At 37.7% G+C, this 18,285-nt stretch overlaps 1 protein-coding gene across 8 annotated transcripts in view; it reads right to left on the bottom strand.

Annotated features, from left to right (window-relative positions):
• The window catches only part of LOC121859288 (dihydroxyacetone phosphate acyltransferase-like), a 42,040-nt gene continuing 23,755 nt past the window's right edge, over positions 1-18,285 (bottom strand). For 7 of the 8 annotated variants that reach the window (XM_042356065.1, XM_042356072.1, XM_042356071.1 and 4 more), the window contains exons 8-15: positions 17,213-17,371; positions 13,705-13,909; positions 10,983-11,114; positions 10,239-10,388; positions 7,582-7,661; positions 5,833-5,991; positions 4,978-5,141; positions 1-2,158 (exon numbers count right to left, since the gene is read on the bottom strand). In XM_042356065.1, coding sequence (XP_042211999.1) covers positions 2,056-2,158; positions 4,978-5,141; positions 5,833-5,991; positions 7,582-7,661; positions 10,239-10,388; positions 10,983-11,114; positions 13,705-13,909; positions 17,213-17,371 — 1,152 coding nt within the window. In that variant the 3' untranslated portion in view covers positions 1-2,055. The remainder of the gene's footprint in view (positions 2,159-4,977; positions 5,142-5,832; positions 5,992-7,581; positions 7,662-10,238; positions 10,389-10,982; positions 11,115-13,704; positions 13,910-17,212; positions 17,372-18,285) is intronic. The other variant, XM_042356066.1, reaches the window with a different exon arrangement.

Here is an 18,285-nt window from a genome sequence, read left to right as displayed (position 1 = left end):
TGTAGCTCATATTTTACTGTACCCTTGTTACAGTATTGTGTGTAAATATTCATCAAGCTCAAATAAACTTTAGAGATTTTCTTGATGCAATCGCCAGAAGCCTACATGGATTCTGAATAACCTCTCCTATTTTGCATGAATCGTGGGGAGGCAGCTCCTGTGTCATGTTGTAAATAGTGCAGCCTTTTGCAGTGACTGCCTGAACCATCTACAACTCACAACACATCTACAACTCACAACACATCTACAACTACAACTAGAACTAAAATTTTTATGTAGTTTATTATTTTCTAAATACAGTACATGTGAATTAATCATTATTAGAAATCCCTTTCTAAAATCATCACAGGTCCAATTCAGTGCTACATCATCCTACAGTAATTAAAGCTCACTTTCAGATGTCTAAATCCATGTGGGAACCTCACATTATATAATATCAATAACCCATCTAGCAAGTCATGTTAGGTTAACTCAATATCCAAAGTAATTATGAGAAATATCAGACAACAAGGCTGAAGCTCCTTTCCCGTGGATGTCCATTTAGTTCATCCTAAAAAGAGGCACCTGGTCATCAGCAAACACTGTTGTCAGCCTATATCTGGATAAAGAAGCTAAGCTGATGGATTGTGTGACATTATGGAGTATGTAAGGTTAGTTTCCTTGTTACATATAACAACAAAAGCAGGATTAACATTCCTAGAGGGGGTTTGTCAGATAGGCTGTTGGAAGACTTTAGTGCTAGCTTCAGGCACTGAAGTTACATACAAAAGACATTAATAAAAGCATGATTGGGAAATGCCAATTTATGACTGAACTCGTACCATGATAGCTTGGAAGTCACCTGGAACTGGACTGGAGAAGTGAAGCATGGCATCCAATATGGTTAACCCAGTTGATAGGTAAGATGCACACCCACTGATGGGATGATGCAGCTCACTACTTTCTACCTGAAATGGTGACGTTTGCTTCTAAACACCCTTTAGTTGTAACAAGAAAGTGCAATTAATTCATGAATTACTCCCAGCCACTAGTAATTAAGATTTGACATGAGTTCTGTATCTATATTGAAAGTGCCAAATTATGTAAGACTTGTAGAATGGACTCTTGGCCTAAAGTGAAATGTCTGGATCAATCCTTCATATCTTTTATCCCAGAAGTAGCTGAAGTTATCTTTGATTTAGATTCTGACTGAATAATAAGTGTGTATTGTTAGGTAAGTAGCGTTGCATAGTAGAATCACTGGTATTAAGACTTACAAATGAAATCTACTTCAAGGATATTTAAAATTCATTTAGTAAAATATTTTTTGATTACTCTTTTGAACAGAAAATCATTTATATTTGTTGGCACTTAGTTATAATACTTTCTTAATTCCTAAATTTAATATACTGTTCAAAAGATACACTTGTCTCTGGTTCATAGCCCTTCACACTGAACATGGGGAGTCAAATAGAATGTACTGTACAGTGTCATTACAGTACGGTTACAGAGGGTTTCAAATTATCATGATTTTTAATATATAAATTATGTTTATCATTACATAACTTTAATCTTAATTTATGGTATCATGAGGCATATTATGAAGTAGATCTTGTAGCCCTAAACAGCTGTTATAAAGAGGTTTCACTAAAAACAACAGAGGATGACTTTAGACTTAAATAATTGTTATAGAGAGGTCAAACTGTATTTAATAGAGAGTGACTTAAACCGTAAACAGTTGTTATAAAGAGGTTTCACCATATGCAACAGTGAGTGACTTAGGTCGTGAGCAGCTGTTACAAAGAGGTTTCACTGTAAACAAAAGAGGGTGACTTAAGTCCTAAACAGCTGTTATGAGGTTTCACTATATAAAACAAGAGGGTGACTTTAACCTTAAACAATTGTTATAGAGATGTTGCACTGTACATGACAAGAGGGTATCTTAAGCTCTAAGAACTTTTATAGAAAGGTTTCACTGTACTATACAACAGGGTGACTTTTAACAGTGTTATCAAGCAGACCAGATACTAACACACAAGACCACAATACATGTATTAACATTACCTAAGTCTCTCCTTACAGTTTAGGTTGCAATATTTTTTTATCAGTTTGTCCTAAGATCTCAACAATGGAATGAAGTTTTTGGGTGTCTCCAGCAAGTATCATTTGACCATCAATCCTGTAGGAAGAAAAACACAACAAGAAAATCATACTGTAATCTCCTAAGAAGTACAAAAATATACTACAGTACAGTAATAATTTACTAAACCATATAGGTACAGAATTATAGTTCTGGAGTTGACATTACTATAATAATAATGGTTACCCCTCGTGTAACGAGGATGGCCAGCCCAAGGGAGGTACTACTGCCTGGGAAGATATTGGCAGCATAATGTGTTGTCTAATGGTAGACCCTGCTGCCATATGGCATCACGAAAATTGTGACCAAGTCCCAGGTTGCTGATCTGACTTCTGCCTCATTTACACACAATTGCAAGGTCTCAATTGTTTCTCGTACTATTGACAACACAACATACATATATCGTTTCTCACTTTTTTTTTCTTTTTTACATTTCTTTATGGTTCTTTATTATTATTATTATTATTATTATTATTATTATTATTATTATTATTATTATTATTATTATTATTATTATTATTATTATTATTATTATATTATTATTACATTTTCGCCCCCAGGCCCCGATGTGGGTCAGTGACCTGTGCCCGGGTGGGCTAATCCCGTAAAAAAAAAAAAGTGTGAATTTGATTAAGGTGTAGAAGTTGCTGCCAATACAACAACCACACCCTAAGTTAATGAGCTGCATGACCCAGTGTCAAGGAATAGTCTGAGAAGACCGGACAATTCACCAACTGCACTGGCTAACCATTACCCCAGAACAAGATCACAAATCAATTAGCAACCAATTACTGCTGGGTAGACAGAGGCAAATGGCGTAAAGAGACTTGCCCATAGTTTCACCCTGCCCGGGGATCAAACCCGGGTCCGCTCGCTTACGAGGCGAGCATGCTGACCATTATACCACAGCTGTGGGGAAACATAAACCTTCTATGCAGGAAAAATAAGTGTATTACAAGCAAGAGAAGAGATGAGCTTAAGAGCAATATATGAGGTGACCAGAATAAAAGAGAAAAAGAAATACTGAGCAGAAATTACAGTAAGATATGAAACACGAGGCAAACAGAGCAGTGACCGAGGGCTGTTGAGGAGGTGTGAATATAGTCAAAGAATGATACACAATGGTAGACCAGACCAAGGATGAGGTCAAAGATACTGTAGAAATGTGAGTAAGCTGGACACAAAGGAAGCAGCAGTTATACAAGGAGAGGTAATAATGGCTGAGGGTGAAGGAAGGAGTAATATTCCTCATCTAGAGAAAAATGTTGTTTTCAAAATGACTGAGGATCCACAACAAGAAAAAATAAAATAAAAGTCATGTGTCGTGTATATACAATTTACAATAAGTTTCAACACTGTAACTACCTAACTGTTTAACTCCTCCTCAAAGTGGGAGAGGTGGTGTACAGTAGGTGGGAGAGGTGGTGTACAGTAGGTGGGAGAGGTGGTGTACAGTAGGTGGGAGAGGTGGTGTACAGTAGGTGGGAGAGGTGGTGTACAGTAGGTGGGAGAGGTGGTGTACAGTAGGTGGGAGAGGTGGTGTACCAGTAGGGTGGGAGAGGTGGTGTACAGTAGGTGGGAGACACACAGTAGGTGGTGACACAGTAGGTGGGAGAGGTGGTGTACAGTAGGTGGGAGAGGTGGTGTACAGTAGGTGGGAGAGGTGGTGTACAGTAGGTGGGAGAGGTGGTGTACAGTAGGTGGGAGAGGTGGTGTACAGTAGGTGGGAGAGGTGGTGTACAGTAGGTGGGAGATGGTGTACAGTAGGTGGGAGAGGTGGCAGGTGGGAGGTGGCAGTAGGTCCTCTTGGGAGACAGTGTCAGTCCTCCCCAGTCCAGTAGGTGGGAGAGGTGGTGTACAGTCCAGTAGGTCCCAAGGTACAGTAATGGCCTCTTTTGACGTATCTCATCTGTTGTATGAGGTATGATAGTATTACTACGGACCACTGGGTGTCTGTTCCATCCATGGCTTCAAAATGGAGCAGTTAAAGATCTGCAACTTCATACACATACTACTTGGGTCTTAAGGATGTGCACCAAGGACCCCTGGGTGATCTGGGCAAGAACCAATAATCTTCACCAATTGAGATATCGCCACGGGGATTGTAGGAGGTGGTTACCCGTGCCAGGGAGCAAACAGTGATAGTCAAGTTTTGGTTGGATTGGGTTGGGTTAGGCTGAGGCTGAGGTTGTTACCAAATCAGAAAGGGCAAACAGTAATAGTGAAGGTTATGAAGTACAGTAAAGGTGGAAATGACAATCTATTACCCAAATAAATAAATAAATATATATATATATATATATATATATATATATATATATATATATATATATATATATATATATATATATATATATATATATATATATATATATATATATATATGAGAGAGAGAGAGAGAGAGAGAGAGAGTAAAACAAAGAAGTTTATATTCACACAATGACTGGTAACAAACCAACAGTACAATGGCTTAAAGTAACACCATTCACTCCATACACCAAAGCTTACACAGATTGTAACATATAAACTGAAACTGAAAATTAAATGTGTATAAATATTAACAAAGATGAATAATAAGACTTATCTTCTTGGTCTATCTACCAGGGGTCTAGGAGGAAGGCACTGATATTTTGACCTTATAAAAGGAACTGGAGAGGTTTGGAATATAACCCCATAAGCCAGAAAGGTCTTGGGATAAATGAACTTTACCATGAGTTGAGGACTCCTGACCTAAAGTCTCACTGTTTCACTGTTGCAAGCACTCAGTCAAGGTATATAATTTCCATTCAATTAGGTATGGCAGTTGAGTTCACATTACAGTACTAGAATCTGTATTCAAATGACATCTGATGGCTTACCCTTTGTCCTTGGTAAGAGCACCCATCTTACTCAGAGCTCGTACTGCATGACGCACAGTATCCAAGGAGAGTGCAGAATACAGTCCAGACTTCATCAGTGATCTTTCAATGCATTCCTGAATACCTAATACCAGTGCTCCATTATCTATCCAGTCCTGGGATGCCTGAAAATTACACATATATTACCTAGAGTAATTCTCTGTGAAAAAGGATATTTATATTAAAAAATAAATAAAAATACAAGTCACAATAAAACGTAAGGCAAAGGAGTTGATACTGATCAGATATTGATGAAGTTTAAATACTAGTTATCACTTGAAGAATTTCCATATCTTAATTGAGATGGTCAACCAGATGATTTGTTGATATGTGGATGATCAAAACTGCAGGTTAACTAAATACAGGTACTGCACTGTATAGCTCACTATATGCCAGACATGGGTTTTCGAAAAGTGTGATGTAAAGTGAAACAATGTACTGTATAGTGAACTTAAGTTAACGTTAAACCTAGACATAATGATAAAAATTGGGGTTAGGTTCCTAGGAGACATTTCTGGTGGGTGGCCACTAAATCATTCAAAGAAAATGGTAAATTGAATGTGAGAGGAAACATTTTTTGATGAGCATGGTAATACTAAGACCATCACACCTAAGGGCAATGTTGCTGAAGTAGCACCAATGTAACCATCACACCCAAACAGTTATGAAACAGTCCAGTAACTCCATGAGTGGACATGATAAATGTGAACCTGTTAAACATATCAGTCATGGGGGCAGACTCACATGAGAATATTTAGTATTAAGGGTCTTACAAGTCACTTGTTAATAATCCATTTGAAAGAAATTCACACATACCATGGTTTGTGCAGCACATGTGTAGGTAAGGTTGAAGGGTCTCAGAAGGTCGAGCAGTGTGTTTAATAACCTGCTGCCTCGACCTATCACATGAACATGCCCTTGTATGACACTCACTTCTCCACTCCATGTCAAGATAGACAAACCATCCATGAAGTCCTGAAACGATCATTACCTTATATTATTTTTCAATTCATGAACAAATTATTACACAAAACTAATTACGTATTTAAAAAAAAAAATCTTAAAGCATTCTCTTTGACACTAAGGTATCCACCAACTCACCAAGGTAAAACACTTACAACACAATTCTGTATAACCTGTTACCTGAGGCTGCATGACCATAGTACATATCTTATGTAAGAACATACCTAAACCTCAAAAACACCCACTTAATATTAGTGATTGAGAAATTAATATGGGAAAGAATGGACATTAACAAAATGCAGTTTGGGTTTATGTTGGGTAACAGTATGACAGAAGCAATATTTATGGCTAGGCAACTACAATAGTAATATCTAGGGAAAGAAAGAAAGTTGTACAGTACTTTGCACTTGTAGACAGAGAATATTTTGACAGGGTATCATCTGAAGTAGCAAAGTGCGTCAATGAGAACATTAGGGGTCGAGGAGTGTTTTGTTCTAGTGGTATGGCATTAACATTTTCAACTGGTTTAGAGAAGCATGTTCTTTCAAATGGTAAGAGAAAAAGTATCACAAAAGCAAATGAAATGGGTTTTTTTATTTACTGCATAGGTGGTGTTCAGGCAATCATATGTCTGTCAGCCACAACACCAATTACTACGCAGTTGTTGCTACTTGGGAAACACATCGAGCACCAGCTCACCGTGATGTTAGATGTTTTTGGACTCGGGAAGATATGCTCTTTAAAATGGCAATACAATTCAATAACAAAAACACACTATAAATTCTTCATAAAGTCACCATTTTCAAGGTATCATTATTATTTTTTCCATACCATAATAAATGGGTTAAATGAGCTCACACTTGGTTCTGCCTGTCAGGTTATTACAACAGTTTTTCAACTCTTACTGTCACAACATTCTCTGGCAGGTTATTACAAAAGCTATTACAATTTTTACTGTCACAATAATCTGTAGGTTATTACAACACTTGACAACCAAAGAGGTAAATTTCTTGAGTCAAGGCTTCTGAACTTGTCACTTCTTTAACGTAAGACTGTGACCTCTAGTGTAAGAAAACCACTAATTATGCTTTTAATGCTTCATTTTTTAGATTAACATGAAATATTCAGTACCTAATATGCTTCCTCAAATATATTTCTTAAGGTTTAATATCAAACAAAATCAATCAATCAGCTGAAAGAAACCTAAAGTTGTCCCCACTCTCACTAGATGGCAGCATCTATGCAGGTCACTCATGAGTCACGACACCACAACTTCTTTTGTTCCATCACTCACCTTGAGCAGAACAGTTGCAGTCCAGAAAGCATTTGTTCTGACTCAAGGGGAGATGAGATATGATTTGGCAAAAAGTGCTTTGAAGTGATGGAACTATAGTAGTATTGTACTGAAAGCAGAAAAAATGAATCTTAAAGGAATTTTTTATATGATTTTAGTTTTTTGAGGCTGCAGTCCCATACCCCATAATTCCTACTGAAATAATAAAATGATATAATGTGATTCACTATTTCGAGTTAATTCTTGATCCCATTAGCACGATAAATTGAGGGTGTACTATATATATAATTTATGGTAAATATACATACCCTTCCTTCCATATTCTTCTCAAAGATGAAATCATGTCCCAGCAGCAAACGGAGAAAACTAAATCTTGACTGCAACTCTTCTGTAATGCAAAAGAAAATACTTGTAAATATCTGGTCCAGTAAAATGAAGGTTTGATCATGAAAAGCCACTTCATGAGTGAGCATGTGAGGAAAATTTCATGTATAATTCCTGTCACAGCCTATGATTTAGAAACTAAGAAACCCTATATCAAAGTAGCTGAGGCCAAAATCTGAAGAGTGACCATCTCCCACTGGACAACCATAACCTCATTATTGACAATTAAGAGTTGCAACTACTATTGAAGGCTGGCAGGTTAAAAGTCAGGAAGCCACAAAGCCATATTGCACCCAGGTCATACTATAGCAGGTTTACAGTACCTGTACACACCTTACTTCCAGTCAACCTCTGACTTCTTTAAGGATAACCCAGGGAGGTGGGTGAGACCTAAGTATGGGTCCACCAGATAAGTTATCTAATCAGATATCTGGCTGGATGTTTGCATAAATCTAGTATCTGGCCAGAGACCTAGTCACATTTTCTTAAAAAAAAAATTCTTTATGTGACTGTATTTTCTTTTCATACACATTCCCATATTTTGAGTAGAATCTTTCAGAGAAAACAGATGATGTAGACTGCAACATGTAATATTATTTTAATATTTCATAATAAAATAAAACATTTTTGTTGAATTTTTTTTCTCATTGATTAGGGTAATGGTAAAGTATTATCAAATATACACTATACAGATGATACTGCTCTTATCATGGATAGTGAAGAGGCATTACAAAACTGGTTAACAGAATACGGGAAGAATGTGGGTTAAGAGTTAATAAAACGATTAAGGTAATGGCTGGTTCCAAATTAGAAATAAATCCTAAAATAAAAATCATAGCAGGCAATAAAGAACTTAAACAAGTGAAAAGTGTTATTTATCTATAAAGTAACATTAGCTGTGATGGAAGATGTGAAAAAGAAATCAAAACAAGACTAGGTCAAGTAAAAACAACATTTAATAATCTAAAAGCTTTATTAAAATAGACATAACTTCAATTTGAGAAAGGCTGTAGAAAGGCTATATATAATCAGGACTGTAGTATGGGTCAAAGAGAGGTTAAGAGGCTTTTGAAATGAGGTGTTATAGGTGAATGCCAAGAATAAGTTACACTGACAGGAAAACCAACGAAGAGTACAGTCGAAGTTGCCTTTTATACGATGGGGTTAGGGACCTCAAAAGCCATCGTTAAGTGATCGATCATTTACAGGCAATGACCGTTATACGATGGATCTATGTATGCTTCATTAGTTTTACGTTGTTAAAAAATTAATAGCATTTACAACTATGCGAGGGCTAAAGGTCAGTTTTACCATGTTCACTACCTGAATGCTTTTCCTGCTTTGTCATTGCTATGAAAAAGTAAGGTACAATAACTCGCAATATTCCAAGATATGATGACGCAATCTTAGAATGGGGTGACACATGCAATCCACGTGGGATGCTTGGGAGGTTCTGCCCATCCACAGTGACTGCCGGCTAAGCAGTTGAAGTGTGTCATGTTACCCAGAGGATGGTTTGCGTGTGGAAGAAGCTATTATTTGTAAATAAAATAATGTATACTATACCAGTGAATGTGATTAATAAATAATAATAATAATAATAATAATAATAATAATAATAATAATAATAATAATAAAGAAAAGAACAGAAAAAAAATCGGCATTGCCATTTGACAATCTTGTCACTACACGCGGGACAATAGAGTCATGAGAGAAAACTACTCGCTCCCTCTCCTTTACTCTCTGTGCTACCTCCCACACATCATGAATGTTTAATCCCTTTATGTTTTTGACCTTATGATAATTATTTATTTAATTTTTTTGTACATTCTGAGTGAATGATTGTGTGTGCATGTAAAAAAAAAAATTATATATATATATATATATATATATATATATATATATATATATATATATATATATATATATATATATATATATATATATATATATATATATATATATATATATATATATATTATATATATATATATATATATATATATATATATATATATATATATATATATATATATATATATATATATATATATATTATATATATATATATATATATATATATATATCTTCAGAGGCAACTGAATTACAAGGACCGAGAGAGGCTTAAACACACAGGGTGACCTTACTAAACATGACATCCACTAATCCGCACACCAACACCACCACACACAGAAAGGAGCTTAAGAGAAAGGGCAACGTAACTAGTCATGTTAAGTCAGGTAAAAAATATAGGACCCACTAATCATCTATCCTACATCTAACTTGAATGCTTTCAAAGCATTTTTAACCTTGGGCCACTGACAAATAAATTTGTGTAACATATCAGTTTTGTACTGACCATCACTAAGGTTTATAGAATTTAATTCCCTAATCAAACTAGCTTCAACCAGAAGTCTTTCTGTGACACATGATGATTTGTACACTTCTAAGCTGTTTTCCCAATCTATGGGATGATTATTGTTCCTGACATGAACGAACAGTGCACTGCACACACAGAATATAGACTCATTAAGGGATACATCATAAAGTAAATAAAGTCAATACAAATTGTACCACTAACCAAGGGAACAGCCTGCACATAGACCAAGTGACATCAAAGATTGTGCCACCAAGGCTGGTCGAATTAGGAGGTGTATGGCTTGATTGATGTAATGCTGTAGCATCAGGTGTGTCACTGCGTGCTTCACAGTTATGCCACTCAAGTTTACTTCTGCAAAGAAAATAGAAGAAGCTTATAAACATCTTACATCTCACATAATAGTGTACATAATACTTGTATTTTAATGACAGGACACTTCATGTTATCCATCATGGTTTTGGTTGTGGGTGGGGCGTATACAGGAGGTCCCCTCATTTATGAATGTCAAACTTATGAATGTCAAACTTATGAACGCCAACCGATACAAACGAGGTTAAACTTGAAATTTACAGTACAGCTCCTCCCCGACTTACGACCATCCGCACTTACGACCTCCCTCAGTCGTACCAAAATTTTGTCAAATTACGTATTTTCGAGTCCCAACGTCAGTACACAGAGAAAATTTTAGTTTGTAATTCACTTTAAAATGGCTTTGTCCTGTGGTGTCAACTTGCAACTAAGCAAACCATGTTTCCCAATAAAGTTTTGTTTTGTTTCTGGGTATTTCTCAAAGGAATCTTACAAGTCACTCATAATGCATAGGTCACAAAAATAATTCATGAAGCAGCCAAAATACTGCAAAGATATCATCATAGGCATTTACTGTAGAAAGTAATCAAGAGTATATTACATATTCTCAAACTAGTAACTGTATAAAAAACTTACTTTTTTCCTGATTGCTTACAGTTTGGAAGGCCGGCTGATGAACTTGTTGTATATACACAACTCCATCTTCACCAAGACTGGCAACCTGACAGTGAATCTTAAGGCAGCGTATCACAGCCTCATCCACTCTCCCTATATAATAACACAAAGGAAATATTATTGAGCATTCTTAGTACATTAGTTTTATCTAAAATCAAAACATGCTTATATGACATCTGGCACACACATTATTTATACGTACCTGGAATTATAAAATAATGTCATTCAACTACAGCACTGGATTAAAAATGGTGAGGGCCTCTTAGGTATAAGGAGCCCTGGTGCTGTTCACAGGTGGAGGCCCCATAAGTACAGTACCCACCTCCATCACTAATTAAGCCATATGTAAGAGACAATATTGTGGTGGATGCACTTTATTACTGTGAAAATAACTGACACTGTACAGATCCAGGGTTGTTTTGGAAACATGTTACTGTACTTGAAAACATATAAATGTGAGCCATATCATTGTTGGTGTTATTTTTATGGATTTCCCAATTGCAGCCAATTGCTAAAACTAAGTCGTGCCTCAAATTATCATCAGTGTTCCTTCCTACAAACTCTTGTATGGTTTTGATGGTACACTTTGTTGGGTCATTAATTTGTGTTAATCCTCTGACAAATCTTCTGAACCTCAGGAATCCAGTCATGGGTGTTAAACTGGAGACATGTTCAGGGTGGAGAAGAGCAGCTAGAAGTTGCTGCCAGCCTCTCTCACCATGAAATTTCTTGTCCACCAGACAGAAGGGAGACAGACCCGAGAAGGGGGCACATGCTGGTTAAGCACTCCTAAGCCACCAATAAGCATAAAAACAATTTTTTAGTCATTTTAACAATTATTGAACATAATTGAAGGTAAAGTGACTAGTTTAATGCGCGGCATCCAGCCTCTTAACACAGCAAACAGGCGTTAGTCTCTCTCTGTTTTCACTGGAGGTAACATCTTGCTTGAGACTCTCTTCAACTAAACGCATTTTTCTGTGTTTCCAAGCAAATTATTGGTCATTTTGAAATATATTTTACATATTGACAATATATAATGCAGTGCAGTGTTGATTTAAAGAAAACAATCTTGAATTACACCAAGAGAGCTAAAATTTTATGGGTGAAATGGCGCCATGGGGTGACTTCTCTTCCACCCCAATGCCTTCTCTTCTTCCTTCTCCTCCACCCCCATTCTAATTCCCATCATCATCATCCAGGAGCCTTCTACATACACACCTCAAAGTAAGTGAACTTTTCCACCATTTTTATTGAATTTAGGAAATTTTCGGTGAGCTGGAACCAATTACTTTTCGGTTAATGAACGACCTTCTGGAACGGATTGAGTTCGTTAACTGAGGGGTCACTGTATAAACATTAATTCAATCAAATACATAGTCAGTAATAAACAATAATGAATCTTTTGTACATATTCTTAAGATAAATGACTGTTTCCTTTAGTGCGCGCGTATACATTGGCATTCCACTATCAGTCTCACTTTTTTCCTTAATATCAGTGGTTACTTCTACTGTACATTAAATAACATTAATTTAAACATACATATCATTTACATTAATTTTACTACAACAACAACCAGGGTCTTATTTTCTTCAGTTTCAGGTGGATAACTGACATTATGGGTGTAAACACTGACAACATTGCCGTCTCTTATCCTCCTGTGTGTTTTAATATTCTACGTATTATTAATGAATTGTATTGTTCATTTCGCATATATGTGTAAAGATTAATTCAATCAAATACATATTCAGTAATAAACAATAATGAATCTTTTGTACATATTCTTAAAAAGATAAATGACGCGGTATCCTTAAATGCGTACGTATATGTTGGCGTTCCCAATCCATCTCACTTTTTTTCTTTACCATTAGTGGTTAGCTACTTCTATTGTTCCATTTATTAACATTAAATAACATTACTTAAAACCTATATATTCATTTTTTTACATTAATTTTACTACAGTTACAACCAAGGTCTTATCTTCTTGTGTAGAACTATCGTCCCGGACTCCCGGCTGTAAACACAAACGAAAACAATGGCGTCCCATCTCCTCTTGTGTGACCATATTATTCATTTATATTGTATAAGGTGCATTCAGAAACATTATTTAACGAATATAGTTTGAAATTTTCATTAATTGTATTGTTTTGGAGGGAAAAAGAGGGTAAAAGGCCACACAAAATATATGAAAAGGTCACACTTGGGAACGCATCTCATTATTATTGCTTTATTTTAATGGTAATTAATGATTTGCGATACGATGATTCACCTTACACTGCAATATTGGAGGACACATTACCGTCGTTATTCGAGGCTTTACTGTATTTTTGTTGTATCTCCAATCAGTATCTTTGTGTCTTTATTTGCTGAAAGGAATGAACTGTGAAGTTGAAACCAAGAACCACAAAATCGCAAATAACAAGGGTCGACTGTATTATGACCAATGTTGAACAGAACTGTAGGTTATGCTTGAAATGAAGAGTGATCTCAATTTTTGTGTGTTTTGTCTTCTCCTATAGTGGGATTTCAGTATTTTATATAAAATATATAGGTACTGTATTTGAAGAATACCAACTTTTCATATAGCAACTTATCATCTACATTTTTGGGAAAATTTGGATGTACATGTAAATGTTAATTTATTATATCCATAATATATATATACATATATATATACAGTACCTTTAAAAGCAACATTTCCACCAATCCTCTCCAGGATACCAATGAGCCATGAGACATCTTGTACAAGAACCTTCAATGGAAGTGACCACTGTTGTGTCCAGAGTGTACGCAAGAGTTGTATACACACCACACTCCACACACTGACCACAACACCTGACTGGATCTTTCTTAACATGTGATGACCGAGAGCTTCACACGCAGATAACTGGAGTAGAAACAAATACCAATTTATTATCACACTTCATTATCTAAGTTATTCACCTTATTTCAACAAGAATATCAGTCTGCATTGTCTTCATGTAATAAAATACCCTATACAGTCAACCCTCACTTTACGCGGTCCCACATTCCGCATTTCCATGTTTACGCGGTACCCTGCCGGAACCCTTGATGCTCACATTCCGTGGTGCGTGTACCCCTTTACGCGGAGAGTGTCCGGCTCGACGCTATTTTTAGATTCGCCCCACCAGCCTGCTCCCGCCTCCTCCTGGGCAAGCCGCACGGTAAGGTTGCGCAGTGCATGTCTCTGTTGCGTTATCAGACGTCATATGACGTATCGGACTGTGATTGGCCATGCATCCCTACCTCCCTCCGCTGCTAGCTGTAATTGGTTTAAAAAAATATGACATGTCCACCCGGGGTAGGGAAGGAGGGAGGAAAGACGACGCTTGACCTAGCCGTGGCAGTTTCATCCCTCCAGGCCACACCGTGTAATCGTGCATCCATTATTCTGTAAAATGGCTTCCGCCGGACCACCGCCCCCAGAGAGAAACCTTTCCTTGCCTGGACCCAGCCGCCCTAAGCCCAAGAAGACACGACGTTTCTTAAGCTACGAGGTGAAGTACAAGATCATCCAAGAGTTAGAGAAAGGAACAAGACAGGTTGATTTGGCGAGCCAGCATGGTGTGAACGAATCTACGATCCGGACGATAAAGAAGGATGCAGCCAAGATAAAGGAGCACATGAAGATCACAAAGTCTACAGATGCTTCTATGATCAAGTATTTCCACAACCAGGTGCTTCTCAAGACGGAAAAATTACTTGTGAGCTACTTGGTGCGTCAGGCGCACGTGAACTGTATGCTGCGGTGTCACGAAAGATGGGACTTACAGAGCCCAAACCCTTTAATGCTTCCTCTGGGTGGTTAGAGAGGTTTAAGATGCGGAACAAGATCACCAATATAAACATTGGTGGTGAAGAAGCTAGTGCTGACCGTGCTGCGGCTAGGGAATTTCCTCCGTTTTTATGTGAGATTATGGAGGAAGGACAGTACACCGACGACCAGGTGTTTAACATGGACGAATCTGCTCTTTTTTGGAAAAAGCTACCTTCCAAGACCTTCGTTGTGAAGAATGCCAGCAAGATTCGGGGCCGGAAGTTGCAGAAGGAGCGCATCACCGTCCTGTTTACCACCAATGCCTCCGGTACCTGTAAGCCAAGTTATCAGTGATCCACACAGCACGCAAGCCGCACGCCTACAAGAGCATGGACATGACCAAGCTAAATGTCCACTGGCTGACCGCACGTAAGGCGTGGATGTTCTCTACACTGTCCCTCTCCTGGTTTGATGACTGTTTCGTTCCCGATGTGAAGAAATTCTGTGAGCAACAGAATGTGCCATTCAAGATTTTGTTGCTGCTGGACAACGCACCAGGACACTCGCCCCTATTGTTAGATCGTCACCCCAACGTAAAAGTGGTCTTCCTTCCTCCCAACACTACGTCTATATTACAGCCCATGGACCAAGAGTTAATCTGTAATGTAAAAGCTGCATTCTCTACTAAAAAATTCAAGCTCCTGAACGACTACACCAACACCAGGGAAGAGTTGCGTAACCTGAGTGACACCACCACCGATAGCAAGAGCGAAGACAACGAGGATCAACAGTTGGCAGAGCAAAAAATACTTTTCAAACAATTCTGGAGAATATTCAACATCAAGACAGCTGTGGACTTCTTGGTGGAGGCATGGGATCAGCTGTCTGTAGCAACTGTTCGTCACGCATGGAGACATGTGGTGCAAGGCATTCCGGCCGTTAGGCAGAGTCAATCTGTGACTGGTGAGGTTCAAACTGTTGCAGTAGCAGTGGACCTTGCCAGAGAAGCTGCGCAGAGTGTTACAGCTGCAGGCTTCTCCGAGACCACCAACGACGACATCCTGGAGGCGATAAGGGATCCTGATGTGACTACCGACGAGATGATAGATGATGATGTCAGTGAAGAGGCAGGTGGTGCGTCATCCCAAGAAGAACACCGCTTATCCCATAGTAATGTTAGGGGTGCCATCGAGTGTGTTGAGAAAATCAAGCTCCTCCTTTCCGACGACCCTGACACAAACAGGTATGAAATCTTCACTACCCAGCTGTTGCAGACTATGGAGCCCTACATCAAGGTTTATCACGACAACATAAACACCAGCCGTCAGCAAAACATAACAGAGTTCTTCGCCCGCAACCCACCACAGCCAGCCCAAGCCAGTGATAGTGACAGAGGTAGAGACAGTGATGATGACTTTGAGGGATTTGTCAAGGAGGCCCTGACAAGTGTGGATGACAGTGATGGTGACTCACCTGAGGGTCAGTAGCCTGCCCTCTGCCTTGGAACCAGCCTCCATCCCCGTATGCCGACCCATCTCTTCTACTAACGTAAGTGTTCAACCTAACTTTTAGTTTTCCTAACCTAACCCTTATTTTTCCTAACTTAACCTTTATTTTTCCTAAACTAACCTCCTCTATATTAATTGTTTGTGCACACCATCATAAATTTAAGATAAAATTTTTACTACAACATAGTTGCGTGTCGTCATAAAGTGGGGTTTGGGGGTCGGCCCGGTCTCTATTTCAATTAATCCCATATGTTATGTTGTTCACCTTACGCGTTTCTCACTTTCTGCGGTACCCTGGGGGCTATATTAACCGCGTAAAGTGAGGGTTGACTGTATAATTTAAACAAATTGGGGCAAGTCAGAAACTTTTCATTAAGAATTTGGTTATTTTAATAACTAGTTGCTGAGACATGGATAAATCTACTAACTGAAGAAATGTGTAATTTTTCAAATTTCAGGTACACTTGGCTCTCAAGTGAATTTAATTAATGATGCACTGATCCTGGTGGAACTTGTGGAGGTGGCTGGGGCAATGGTGGTGGTCCTAATCTAGTAATGGTCTACAGCCCAGGTAGTCCTACCCAGGATCTATACCTTAATTTCATTGATACTTCTGAAATGCACAATGCACTTGAGTTTATCGGATCCTCTCCAAAATTATCCCGTGGGTTTATTGGAAAAAGATCAGTATACATGTTGTTTTACTGTCTAATGCACTGTATAGTAAAAAACAAGGTAAAGATGAAGAGCTGATTTTGGGCAGAGGCTACTGTGTCTTTAATGGTACAACATTTCTTTATAACATTAACAGCTGTTGTACTGAGAACAATTTGCCTTTAATTAAAATTATGTATTGAAACAGATGAGTTACGACTACATTCAAAAGAAATAACAAAATTCTTACCTCATTCTTTGTTAAAGGTGCTAGATGTGATGGTATGGAGGCCTGCACATGTCTATCCACAAGGGGCCCAAGAAATCCTCGTATAGAGAGTGGCTCACCAACATGAACAAAAATATCTCCAAAACATTCTTTTAAGATGCTTGTTGCTTTCAAGAGACCCTGTGATTATAAAGAAAATAATTTTAGTGGGCTTCTTTTCCAAAACTATACTCCATATCCTAATATAAAACATTACAGTAATAATTTTTTCAATACAAAAATGACAATTTAATCCTGAATTCCTCATTCCATGGTCAGGAATACACTGTATGTCTCATGTTCCAGCAAACCATTGGGCCTAAGAAGTGACTGTCCTTTGACACCTTGATAGAGCAGCTCCAGGTTGAACCTCTCTGGTCCAGCACCACCTATGGTCCAGCATAAATTTCTATTGTCATATGTCATTTTATTTACACCTACTGTATAGTATTTCCTAGTGCCAATACCTTTAAATTATGTAACAACACAAATACGTTATGTTACGATAGCTTATATAATGCACTCAAGTAAAGTTAGATATTTACGGTCAAATTTCTATGCAAAAAATTGGGGTATAACTATATACAGTACAGGTATATCCATAATATTTTTGAGAGGTTAAAATTCATGCATTTCCTCGGATCATTTATGGTGAACAACAGCTACCCACATACAGCTCTTTTATCCTGCACTTGCCTACCAAACTCATATTCTTCCTATATGTTGCTATATGAAGAGCAGAACCTCATTCACTAAACAGTACTGTATATGGTGCTTTAAATATACAAATACCGAATACAAATGAAGACTTACAGATAATTTTCTTTTCGCTTGCATCTGTTAACAAGACAAAGATTAAATTTGCACAATAACCAAAGGTAAAGATATGATCATGATGACCTCACCTTCCAAACACTGTATACACCAGATGACTGCTGCTACGATGATAAACACACCCAAATAATAATAAATTACTTGTCTCAAAAAATATGCAGTCAGCTGGCTGTGCTTATGATTGTAAAAAATGACAAACACATATTGCTGACTTGGCTGAA

The sequence above is a fragment of the Homarus americanus genome, unplaced genomic scaffold (assembly GCF_018991925.1).
Source record: "Homarus americanus isolate GMGI-L3 unplaced genomic scaffold, GMGI_Hamer_2.0 scaffold36188, whole genome shotgun sequence".
Taxonomy (NCBI): domain Eukaryota; kingdom Metazoa; phylum Arthropoda; class Malacostraca; order Decapoda; family Nephropidae; genus Homarus; species Homarus americanus.
The sequence above is the reverse complement of the archived record's forward strand: the minus strand, read 5'-3'. Positions and strand labels throughout refer to the sequence as shown.